The following is a 12614-nucleotide window of genomic DNA, read 5'->3' as shown; positions in this document are numbered from 1 at the left end:
TTATAGAGCTTATGTGCGCTATGCATAGATCACATGGTGCGCCCTTTCTGACTTTCTGAATGACATATCCACACAAATAATAACCAACATTGTCCTCTATGTTTCCTCGAACATAAGTGTGCTCATTGCAAGCACATTCTGGTGAGCTGCTTGGCTCCACGCAAGTTATCAACGTCGCCTCAATGGCATTGCGAAGACTATGCTTTGACTTGCAGACTTCTCTGGTCTGTTTGAATGTGTCGTTGACGCCGTACGATCGAGCACAGGGCCTGGCACACCTTCCACACTCCCACGTAGCGCCGTTTTAACAGGTGTATACAGGCTTAGAAGGCGGAATATCTGCGCGAAGATGATTATAGTTGGATGAGACATCTCCACCGAAGGAACGCACTAGTCCAAAGTGAGGCTGAAAAAATATAAGGGAGTGAATTTCCTAGCAAACAGTGCAATGTGAACGCAGTCACAACAAATGTGAACAGTGTGCCTTAATTACCTCTAATGGATCTTGATTTAACTTGGCTGTCGAAACATAGAGCGCACCTTGACGCAGCAGATTATCGTCATTGTTTAAAGTCGACATCAGAGTTACTTGCAGCGACTCTGTCGTTTGTTATGATGCAAAAAGCTTCAGGTTCTTTTGAATTGCATTCTGTTCTGTCAAGTTTAGCAGTTCCAAAAAAAAACCTTTGATCACCTGAAATGATTAGTGTAACAAGTTTATAGCCCATAGGAAATGCGCACGAAGTTCAAAGGCGGTGGTCACGTACACTATTTCGTCGTAGAATGCTAGCAAGGCTTTATTACCACAAACAAAAAAGCACGAGTAAAAATATACAAAGTGATAGGAAGGGCGCTGCACCCTCCCTAGCTATCACTTTGTCTCTTTCTCGTGGTTTTTCTTGTTTCATTGCAGGCACGTTTGTTCGCAAGGCGAGCAGCATTTTCCTGGCACACAAATAAGAAACGCGAGCAAAACGTGGCACGCTGCTTCACGTCCGCCCGCACAAACGTTGCTCGCACCGCCCGCCTTCGGGCCGACAGCGTCGCGCGCGCCGCCCCGCGGGCGCGACAGAAAGGGGTCAGGTGCCGCGGCGGAGTTTGACAACTGAAAATAATCTAGTAACGTTGATCAAGGCGGCGCGAACGAGAGATGGGAGAGGGGTACCACCGCTAATAGAATTTTGCTCCGCATGCGGCGCTCTCAACGCCGGCGCAGCAGCGCCGCTCTCGGTGCCATTCTCGTCTATATGCTAGACGCGCATGCGCCATGTAAACAGCTGTTCGCCGCGGCGGTGAAGTTGCGCTCCCGGACGCACAGATGGCGCCAGCCTCGGGTTGCGCGCGCACGCCGAACTCTAGAGGAAGCAAATTTCTTGCACCCCTGGCGTCGCTAGCGCAGCGTATCCGACTTCGCCTGCCGCGGCCAGGCGCGCCGAGAACGCCGGACTATAGAGAGTTTTAGCTTGAGCGTTTTTACGGCCAGCGGAGCGGAGCGGACGAGCGCAGACGCCACTGCGCATGCGCACGTCGCTGGACCGGCCAGCGTTTTTACGGAGCGCACCTTACGCCCGCTGGGAAGCCCTCTCCAGCGGAGCGATAGGCAGCGCGCGAGCGTGCGTAAAAGCGCGCGGGCGTGTATGGGTACTCATGATGGCAGCCGTCAACACAAGCGCCGGCGCTGCTGCGTTGTCGACGGCGACCGCTGCTCAGGCCCGTTTAGAAGTTTAACCAAATAACTAACTAAAAACACAGAACCTACCTTTACTAAAAAGTTTCAGTGCATTATTAGCAGGTTTAATTGATATTCTTTTCACTCTAACTCGAATTGTGACCAATAGGTGGAGCAGCAGAGCAAGTGACTCTACTCCGCTCGAGAAGACGGGCGATCCGCCCGGCTAAAACTATTTTCTCGCGCGCCCCTCCGCTGGTGTATCCGCTCGCCCGCTCCGCCCCGCTGGCCGTAAAAACGCTCAAGCTAAAACTCTCTAATATCTTGGCCTTAACCGTTATTCCGTCTCATCTGCGACAGACTGTACTGCTGCACCTGCACGACGTTCCCACCGCTGGACACCTTGGCGTCACGCGGACCTCTGACCGAATTCGGCGATGGTTTTTCTGGCCCCGTCGCAACCGCTAAATCCGGCGCTATGTTGCCGCGTGTGAGTCGTGTCAACGGCGGAAAAGACCAGCTGTGCCTGCCGCCGTACTGCTGCAGCCTTTGGATATACCGGGCGACCCCTTTTTTCGCGTTCGCGTTGATCTTCTCGGACCATTCCCTATATCGAATGACGGAAAAAGGTGGATTGCCGTCGCTACGGACTATACAACTCGCTATGCGATTACTAGAGCCCTACCGACCAGCTGTGCCACAGACATCACTGATTTCTTGCTTCACGACGTTATCTTGCACCCCGGTGCACCTCGTCAACTTCTCACCGATCGTGGCAGATACTTTCTTACCAAATTCATAGACGACATACTTCAATAATCTGCTTACTAACTTACAAACTTACTACCGCTTACCATCCTCAAACTAACGGTCTTACCCAACGCCCGAACCGCACATTAACTGACATGTTAGCAATGTATGTTTCCTCCGATCATCACGACTGGGACATTGCTCTTCCATTTGTCACGTTCACCTACAATTCCTCGCGCCAGGACACAGCGGGATATTCACCCTTCTATCTCCTATTCGGCTGTGAGCCGACTTTGCCTTTCGAGACTCTCCTTTCGACCACACTCGACTCGCCGACAGACTACACTCGGGATGTCATAGCCACAGCGACCCAAGCACGCCAGATAGCCCGCATTCGTCTTTCTGCTTCAGAGACACGCCAGAAGTGCCGTTACGACCACCGCCATCACGACGTGCACTACCAACCAGGTGCTCTTGTGCTAATTTGGTATCCAACCCGGCGTGTTCGTCTTTCGGAGAAATTCCTCTCGTGGTACTATGGCCTTTACCGCATCCTTCGCCAGGTGATCCCTGTCACATATGAAGTGTCTCCGCTGGATGCCACGGTGACTCCACCTCTCTCTGACATCATCCACGTCAGCCGCCTCAAACCCTACCTTTCTCAGACCGATGAGCCACACCAACAAGGTGCTTTTTTCGACGGGGGTCATGCCACAGTCGGTAATGTGGGAAAAGGAGGGCCATGATGGTGGCCTTGGAGAAAACGAAGAAGAGCGTAGCTTTACCGCTGCTCTACGCTTGCTGGCTCAGCCATGAAAAGCCACCTGTAAATAGACGCACGCTTCTTCCTTCCTGTAACAATATATATATATATATATATATATATATATATATATATATATATATATATATATATATATATATATATATATATATATATATATATATAGAATTCACGGAAGTGTGGTGGTAGCACCAACTCATCGACTACCCTCAGACGTTATGACATCCGGAGACAAACCGGCAGCTTCAAAAAGGACTCCGTCTTTAAGTCTTAGCCTACGCACGGGTGTTGTAGCATTTATGGCCTCAAACCCTCAAGCTAGCATCCGGGATGTGGCCGCCTAGGTACCAATTTCCAAGGCAACAGCTTGGAGGATTATAAATGACGGCTTTCAACCCATACCGCTTAAACGAGGACCAATGCCTAGATAATACGGGCCTGTACATTCGTCTAGATTTCTCGAATTGGGTCCTCACAAAAGCCGATGAGGCACCAGACTTTTTGAGCAGCATCAAGTGCACAGATGTAGCAAATTTTCCCAGAAACTCCTAGGTAAATTTGAATAATAAACACTATTGAAGGGGCTCCAATCTGCACTGGGTGAAGCGCAGTGGTCGCTCATTATGTGGTTCGGAATTTAAGCCGGTCCCATATTCTTCGATCGCACACTGACTGGACAGCGTTACGTGACGGAAATTCTTGAAGGAGTGGATGAGTTTCTCAGCGAAGCCCTGCTGTCACGTCTTCCGCTTCTGTGGTATAAGCAAGATGGGGCACCCGTACACAGCAACAGCCGAGCACGACATTGGCTGGATGTGACTTTTCGTTTGCAATATACAAGAAGGCATGGGCCTGTAAATTGGCCGGCTAGGTGACCTGACCTCTCTCCACTCGATTTATTTCTGTGAGGTTATGTGTAAGATCGTGCTTATAGGATCGAGGCGGAAGTCAGATTAGTTCAAGGGAAGGGTAAAAGATGTCTGTCGTAGAATGCTGGCGTCAGTCATCAAGAAAGCCACTGAAGATGGGATAACACGGACACAGTACTGCTTAGCTGCAAAAGGAGACCTATTCGAACACGTACTCGAGGCTGGTCCTGAAAGGATATTACGAATTCATAGGGAACAAGGGTACACTGAAATCTGATGGTTCTCTATTTCTGTCTTCTTTTTGTGCAGACATGCTTACTGCCAATTTGGCTCATTAGAAGTGTTATATTTATTTCTTGAATGCATCTGCTTTGCCTTTTCTCTGCACGTTGTTCGCTCCTCGGTCTATTTAATTCGCTTTTATTTTTGGACGCGAACCTGTTTTTGCAGCACATATACCGTTGCATAAAAAATAAAAAGGTCAGTTTACTTTGGCTTTCGTCTGAAGTAAGTTTCTGGCGCGAAATATAGCTTCGCGCGCACTCTTTCAATGCGGTGCGAGGAAAGCAGGGATTTCGAAACACTTATGCCTGTTACATTGCCTTTCGCATTTCGTGCGCGGTGACAGCGGCGCTTCGGCCGGTTATCAAGGGGCTTTTGTTATCAATGTCTTCAACCAGCCTTGAGAGATGGATAAGAAGTGTGAGGTAGAAATGAGACGAAGGAATTGCTGCGAAGCCGCGAGCGTGGCTGTTGGTGCTCCTTCTGTACCATCATCAAAGTGATGCGCTGTCTCTTCGGGTTTGCGACAGGCAATGCAGTTGTTTTGAATCAGCATATTTGAGGGCGCTGCTTTATGATGCGGGTGAGAACGCCCTCACGTGGCATGATTCATAGTTCGTGAGGTTTTCTTGCCACTCAGAAAAAAATTTACGCAATTGGTACGTCGCTGATAACACCGCAGTTGGATGTAATTTTTCGAAGCCTAGAAATGCCTCATTGACACTTTCGAAATTAGGACAGTAATTCTCGGGTTAGATAATCTCAGTAACGAAAACATTAGTGGTGGCTACTCCACTGTATCGGAAAAAAATATGCGCTAGGTTTTCTTGGAGTAACGCAACTGCTCATTTTTTAGGTCTTGGTGCATGATAATTGGGGAACACTATAGTTCACTTAGTAACTGAAATGAGGCCAAGCCGCATTCACTCGACATCAGTATCAACAGCAGTCATGCGCCGCAGTGCTTATACTCGGATTCACAGAAAAAGAAAGAGAGAGAGAGAGGCTGCAGTTTCGCAGGAAAAGCTAAGAAGTGTTAGGGACAGCTAAGTATGCTACAATTACACGAAGGAAGATTATACCGCCGAGAGGACTGAGTCTGGGAAATGGAACAGTCTCCTACTACGGGGTCTTGTATGTACTCATATAACACCGTCACTTCAGCGCGCAATTCTTCGAGGTCACACGCACATTCTTCAAGCGCGAGAAATATATATATATATATATATATATATATATATATATATATATATATATATATATATATATATATATATATATATATATATATATGTGTGGGGTCGGAAAGCTGGTCGGACCCAAGACTCCTACCCCCCCCCCCCCCATGGCAGAATGAAAACTCTCCCCCTATGATTAATAGCCTAGTTGAAAGGGGAATAAGACAATACAAAAGCAATAAACAACACTATGCTCCCTAGTCGGGCCACACGAGCTTTCCCCATACTTTTCTGACTATTCTGGCCGAGTGGTCACAGGACACATCAGGATTTTTCTGCGCAGTTTTTCTATGGGATTTTTCTATGTATTTGCTAATACAATCATAACTGAAACAAATAATATAAGCTGAGGAAGCAGACTCTAACAGCACCCAAGGTAGTGAAATGCAAGACCGTTGCGTTTTTGCGAGCATTTCTGGCCTCTATTACACCATTCACTGCACGTCTGAACAGCCGCCTGCATCCAGCCTCCCCGACCGTCCCACCTTTCTCTGAACATATAGGCAGACTCGTGATACGGTTCGGAAGAATTCCACAAGATCTCACACGAGAAAAAATGGCTGTCTCTTTATTGGTATGCACCATTTATCTTAGTCAGTGCGGGGCCAATTTGATGACCGAAAGCTCACACGAGGGCCCGTTTGTCTGCAGCACCCTTTTTGGACATAAAACTTCGCAGGCATCGGATGCGTCCCTTTTATCTACGACGGCGGAAGCCATGGTGACCAGCGGCGAAGCCACCGAAGCCAGTTGGCACGTATTGACCTGCCACGTCGCCGGCAGAGCCATAACCGGAAGGAGTATGTCCACCACTAGCATTACCGCCAAGGGCCGGACCACTAGGGGCGTAGCCGAAGCTCCCGTAACCACCATACACGGCTCCAGCACGAAGGCGGCCGTAAGGATCGTATCCGTATCCACCATAGCCACTCAACGCGTTGCTGTAACCAGCGGATGCCCTGGCGCCGTACGCAGCAGGTGTTGCTGCCACAGCAGGAAGAGGCGGGACCACGGGTGCGGCATTGAACACAACGTCGGCGCTGGCGCCGGGCGCGGTGCCCGGTTCATTGGTGTCTACAGTGGCGCGGAAGCCGTTGGCGTCCGCGATGTAGTTGACGCGCCGGTAGAGGCCGTTGACGTCCATGTAACCATACGAGCCAGTCTTCACGTTACTGGAGTCACCTTGTTCGCTGCGGAACTGCCGGTTGCCGAACTCGTCAGCCGTGTCGTAGCCAAAGCTATACGGCTGCGGTGGCTGCATCGAAAAAGAGAGCACACGAAATATCAAAACACCTGCCAAAAGATTACAGCTAAGTATAAGTGGAGCTTAGCGGACGTGTCTGCTGCATGGCTCAAAGGAAGTTCTGTTCGCTACAGGATAATATAATAACAGTGAATCGTTATCAATACAGAAAACTAGCGAGTGAAGAAACATCCACAACTTGTGAAGTTAGGAGAGGCAAAAGTATACAAAAGTCTGATATAGTTTGGCGGGATAATAGGATTAGCGGAATATCCTATCCATATTTGGCAGCAGGGGAAATCGGTATAAGGCTTAGCGTACCGCGAGTGTCAGGTATGCACTCTGTAGTTCTCGCTGTCAATAGCGACTATAAAAAGAAAGCGATTCGGATCAAATTCCTCATAGCTTTTAGACCTTCCGCGTGGTAAGAAAAAGGTAATTGCAAAAATAGACATGTAGTTTATTGTCACTTTATTTTGTAGCTATAATTTAAAAACATATTGGTAGCATCTAATATGAGTTATTTGCTTTAAATATATCTCCGTGAGCGGTGAGCGTAACAGCGCTGGTGGGAGTGTTATAAATTTAATTGATTTATATGAATTTGTATCCTCATATGAAACTCGTTTTTTCTCGTTGAGTTACGACGACCCATACAAAACAAATCTGCTTCCTGCAATCACTAGATTTTAACCTTTTCTTTTAAAGGCGACGAGCCTCATCAATATCACTGGAGTGCTTGCCAAGAGAAATGTTTTCTCAGTTCCCATGTACAGAGACACAAGCACCCGAGCTGAATTTTCTTCTGAAAGGGACATGCAGTGAGACGCAGCCGTTATGCTTGCTCGCCTTGCAAGTGGCCACAATGTGTCACAAAACTGATGTTAATGGTTACGCTATAAGAGTGTATTGCGAACAACGCGGTCTTCCGGTTAGTTCCATCAATCTGCTCTGGAAGGGCAGTCAAGTTTCTTTTGAGTAGTGCTTATATCGTTTACGAGAAAGCATGATGTATTTAACCTTTCGACGAACCAAATCACTTATGTGAGTACGTCGGTTGGGTTTTAGAGGGAATGCGTGCATTAGTTTAAGGAGAAAGCTGTCAGGGCAGATCCTTGTGCAAAAGACAATTCTTTTGTATGCTGGAAAATGGAACCAGTATAAAACAGATGGTCTGAGCTATTTTCTATGTTTTATTCGACGCCTCAAATGGTACCTTAAGTTTGATTGCCTAAATCCGAGGGATGGTGGGATAGCAGTTGCTGAAGAAGGTAGGTCAGCATGGCAACAAACTGTGCAACTGACGTCGGCACTACGCATTCCACGTTTTAATCTTGCTATCTCTTTCACGCCCACGCATCACATTTTGGCAGAGAAGGACCATTGTAGCGACTTCACTTTACTCCTCCCCACATTGGGCGATAGCTAGTGCCTATGTGTACAGCAGCTACTTCGTAAACTTTCCAGTTTAAACAGCAGAGCTGAAAAAAAAGTGTCTCTAGCGCGTAACTTTTCAATTACAACGACAAAGAAACCGAGATTCGACATAATCCCAGCTCATACATTACTTACGGCTGAGTAACCAGTGTATCCTTGGTAAGGTGTGCCTGCTGCGGGAGCGTTATAGCCACCGTACCCACTGTAGCCGGGACCCTGGTATCCAGGTACGGGGTCGTGGTGATCCAGAGCGCAGGTCTTTGCGACAAAGCAATACACGAGCAGTTTAACCTGCAGAGAAGGAAAATGAAGCACTGGTGACGCTGTTTCTAGATAATCGCATCGGACGCTGAACCTAGAAAAACTGTCATATATATTTGTGTTAAGGAATACCTCAGGTACACATAATGATAGCAATGAAAGCAAATGTATATACCCACTACAAGGGAATTACTCCCTGGCATATAGTGCCGCGCAAAGTCCATCTGAATATGCGTATCTAGCTTGAGATGTGAATAAGTTTCAGCGCAACCATTCCGAAAACATGCAGATCATGCAAGGTGAGGCCTTCCTCATTGAAAAAGCACAAAATGTGAAGTAATTTCTGGTAACGGGTGAGTGTCGCACGATTAAACTTCAATATATCATTTGTATACGAACGTGTCAAACAATGTAGAATAATATGGAATAGTCTTTACGTTGCATAAATATGCACCCCAATTCTTAAAATTTAAGCGACACACGTTATCAGTTATGGGACTTGCGTGGCACGAAACAATGATCAAGGCGTCTGACGGAAAATACTGTGCGGTAATTTTACCTTTGAGAACATTTCGATTCTGCCCGCGTTCTTTACGATGTATGGTATTGCAACTTCCACTTGTTCTCTGCGATACAGTTCAAACAATGCAGACGGTGTTGGTGTTTTGCACTGGGACCTTCTCCACCGCCGCCAGCTTTTATATCCTGCCAAACGGACGCTGCCCACCAGATATCGCGACATGTGGAAAGGGTATACGTTTTTCTTCTTTTGAATATGTGTCTTTCGTGCGTGTAGTCGGTTGCATGAAAGGAGCTCTTCAGTGAAAACGCAATACCTCTGGCATACTTGTCTGCATGCAATGTCAACAGCCGTGAACATTTCGTGGTTTTCGCCTTGTCACCCCTCGTAAGAAAGAAGTCTTGACGTGCCTCGCTCACGCTGGGTTACTTTCTAAACCACCCCAAGCAGCCACTGACTGATGTACTGCCCTGTTCTTCAGTTAGCTATAGTATCCAGCAGACACTGGGGGTACCGTCAAGGACAAAAATTTCTGAACCCAGCCTATATAGAAAACGATGAACTTCGTGGAAGTCTTCGTGAAGTACATGGAACTTAATTACCTAATACAGCTCTCCAGGGACAAAATTTTGTTGGCTCTTCTCATTTTGAAGTTTTACGCATCGGGCGTAGAGACATTAAGTGCGTATTAAGGGATTCAACGTCTGAAACGGATTTTTGACCAAAATTGACGCATCAAAGACGTTCCAAACAAGATAGCTTAAAAACGAGGGGTGAATAAGTTTTGAAAACGACTCAAGGCGCCCCCGCCACGCCATGGCGCGTCAGCCTCTTTAGTGGCTTCTACAATATTCAACAACCCATCAACGCGATCCAACCTTGCGCAAGGTGGCGATACCGTCGTCAAATCATGTGACCAAGGTGGCCACGTGATTCGTGATGCCGGACAGGCTGGCATAGTCGCGTCGTCATGGCGTCGTCGCGTCACCGCACTCGGATTGCGCTGTGGTGGGTTTGCGGCTGTTCCGAATGTGCTGCCGCTGCCCTTTGCTACGCAAGTGTTGCAGTGTTTTTCTGTCAAGAAAACGATATTCTGTGATCAGTTTGGGTTGTACGATATGTTTGTGTGGTTTTAATTTGGAAATCAGTAGTGCTTTCAATTGTTATGTGACCAAGGCGGCCACGTTATTCGTGAAGCCGGGCATAGTTGCGTTACCGCACTCGCATGGCACTATGGTCTGTTTGCGACTGTTCTGAATGTGCTGCCGCTGCCCTTTGTCATGTAAGTGCTGCAGTGCTTTGCTGTCAAGAACACGACATCCTGTGATTAGTTTGGGTTGTGCGATCTGTTTGAGCCGGGCATAATAGCGTTATCGCACTTGCATTGCGCTGTGGTGTGATAGCGGCTGTTCTGGATGTGCTGCCGCTGCCCTTTGTCATCTAAGTGTTGCAGGGTTTTGCCGTCAAGAAAACGACGTTCTGTGATTAGTATGGGTTGTGCGATCTGTTTGTGTTGTTTAATTTGGAAATCAGTAGTGTTTTCAATTGGAGGGCGCGGAGTGGAGGGCACTAATCAGCTCTTCAAGTTCATTGTCATGTTATGTGAGGCGCCTTTTCACTAACGCTGCAATTAAGGCGTTAAGCGCAGTATAACGACGATAGTTATAGGGACGAAATCGTGCCTGTGTGTCCCTAGCGTCGGGATCGGCCGCTATGCGGAATCCTAACAAGAAAGCATTTTGCAGAATGCGCAGGAAGGCGGGAAAATTTCTATCTGTGCGCACCTTGCCGATCTCCGCTATAGAGCCGTCATCGTGGTATTTTAGTCTCCCGTTTAGCAAGAGTGTTGCAGACAAGGGAACTGGTTCAAACAGGCTTTTTTTAATGATTCAGTACTAGTGCGGTATCCCAAAAGGTGAGGTCTAGTGCTCGCCCTATTTTCTTTCCTCGCGCTACAGCGCACTGACACAATTTTGCGTGCACCATACAGTGCTTTTATCGTTTGCGCTTCAGGCTCTCGATTGTGTTTTCGCCCCCTTTACCCACGTGATGGGTGTTTCATGGTATTACCGGGTACCACATGTGTCCATATATTGTGTGCAATATATGAAACGGCCAAATTCGATTTTATTTGACGCCTCAAATGGTAGTAATGTATTGAGTCCGTTGTAGCTTTGTGCTTGTTATCAATTTTACTATTTAGCGAATGGATGCAGCATGTACGCGGCATAACTCGCTTGTGGATACTTCATACGTGAGTCGGTATAAAATAACTTGTAAGCTTTAGGTAGTACGGTTGTTTGCAGTTTGGGACATGTGTTGGAATGTACGCTGTGCGCCCTTCGCGTTTTGCGGCGGCCTGCCGAGTTCGTGCGGGTGCCATGTGTGCGCATCGAGTTCGCGAAGCGCTCTCGCTATATACATATATATATATATATATATATATATATATATATATATATATATATATATATATATATATATATATATATATATATATATATATATATATATATATATATATATACCTATATATACATGTGTTCTGTTCGCGCGCTTCGCACAACAGGGCATGGCGCAGTTGTTTGTCCTTGTGCAACACATTTTTCTAGCATACGTCTGTGCATTATTTGATACAGGTTCCACACGGGGCTCCTTTAGCCGCTGTCCAGTCCGTTACAAATCGAATTTCTCGGCCGTGATTGGCTCCTCTGCGCAAGCTACGAGAGTGAGCCAGTCGCATCGATAATTTCGATCCGGATCGGGCTTGATCGCGATCGAGAGTGGTCGTGTGACACCGGTTTTACACATGGCTCCCATATAGGGAACACTTTAAGTTCGATGCTACTGAGTGGAGAGCAAGTGCATATATATGCCAGTGGTGGTATGTGGGCAAGTCTTTCTGGTGAAGCCAAGACTTGTGCATTCAAAACATTTCAATTACTAGCGTAGTGCATCAATGTGTCTACCTCGACAAAATGGAGCACCAGTGCAGATATCTGAGCATACCTGTCCAGGGCAGCAAGTGTGTCTACATTGAAACCACTACCAGCATGTGCGGCTGTTCTATTTCCAGCAGCGGGACTGCACAATAATCAGTAGGGTGCTCTCAAGCTGTTTATCTATGAAGCTCTGCCTGGACTGTGTGCCAAATATTTTTGGACGTGAAAGTGGGGGTGAATTGGTAAACATCAGTGGAACTGTGCCTGGACTTTGTGGCAAATGTTTTTGAATGTGAAAGTGTGAGTGAACTGGCAAAGAATTTGCTCTGGGCTACATGTGTAAATGTTTTTCTCATTCACAGTGCTTTTTTTTACTTTAGGAGACTGATGATGTGCGCAAAGTGTGACATGTCAGAGTGCTAATTATTGTATTTGCTGGTTTGCAAATTATTCGGTGCAACTTTGTTTTTGCCAGAGAGGTACAACTTTGCCTCTTGTAAAGGGCTTTTTAGATAAAACACTTACTATTTATTATGACCATTGCTTCTTTTGTTACACAAATGCAGCTTCCAGTGCATTCCAGTTTGTTTCCATGTTTATGTAAGTTTCTAATCTGAGG

At 46.9% G+C, this 12614-nt stretch overlaps 1 protein-coding gene across 1 annotated transcript; it reads right to left on the bottom strand.

The window, feature by feature from the left end:
• Window positions 1–6197: 6197 nt before the first annotated feature.
• LOC135907950 (cuticle protein 19-like) lies at window positions 6198–9185 on the bottom strand. The gene is made up of 3 exons (XM_070538076.1): window positions 9093–9185; window positions 8408–8563; window positions 6198–6847 (listed from the first exon to the last, which is right to left on the bottom strand). Exons 1-3 carry the CDS (start codon window positions 9102–9104, stop codon window positions 6290–6292), a joined length of 726 nt encoding a protein of 241 aa, XP_070394177.1. The 5' UTR covers window positions 9105–9185; the 3' UTR covers window positions 6198–6289.
• Window positions 9186–12614: the final 3429 nt, after the last annotated feature.

This window comes from Dermacentor albipictus, chromosome 1 (assembly GCF_038994185.2).
Source record: "Dermacentor albipictus isolate Rhodes 1998 colony chromosome 1, USDA_Dalb.pri_finalv2, whole genome shotgun sequence".
NCBI classification, from domain to species: Eukaryota; Metazoa; Arthropoda; class Arachnida; order Ixodida; family Ixodidae; genus Dermacentor; species Dermacentor albipictus.
Note: the sequence above shows the minus strand (reverse complement) of the source record. Positions and strands in the feature narration are given on the sequence as shown.

Coding starts and splice junctions, on each gene's coding strand:
- LOC135907950 (XM_070538076.1), bottom strand. Junction 6,848..8,407: donor GATACACTGGTTACTCAGCC/GTAAGTAATGTA, acceptor TTTTCGATGCAG/CCACCGCAGCCGTATAGCTT.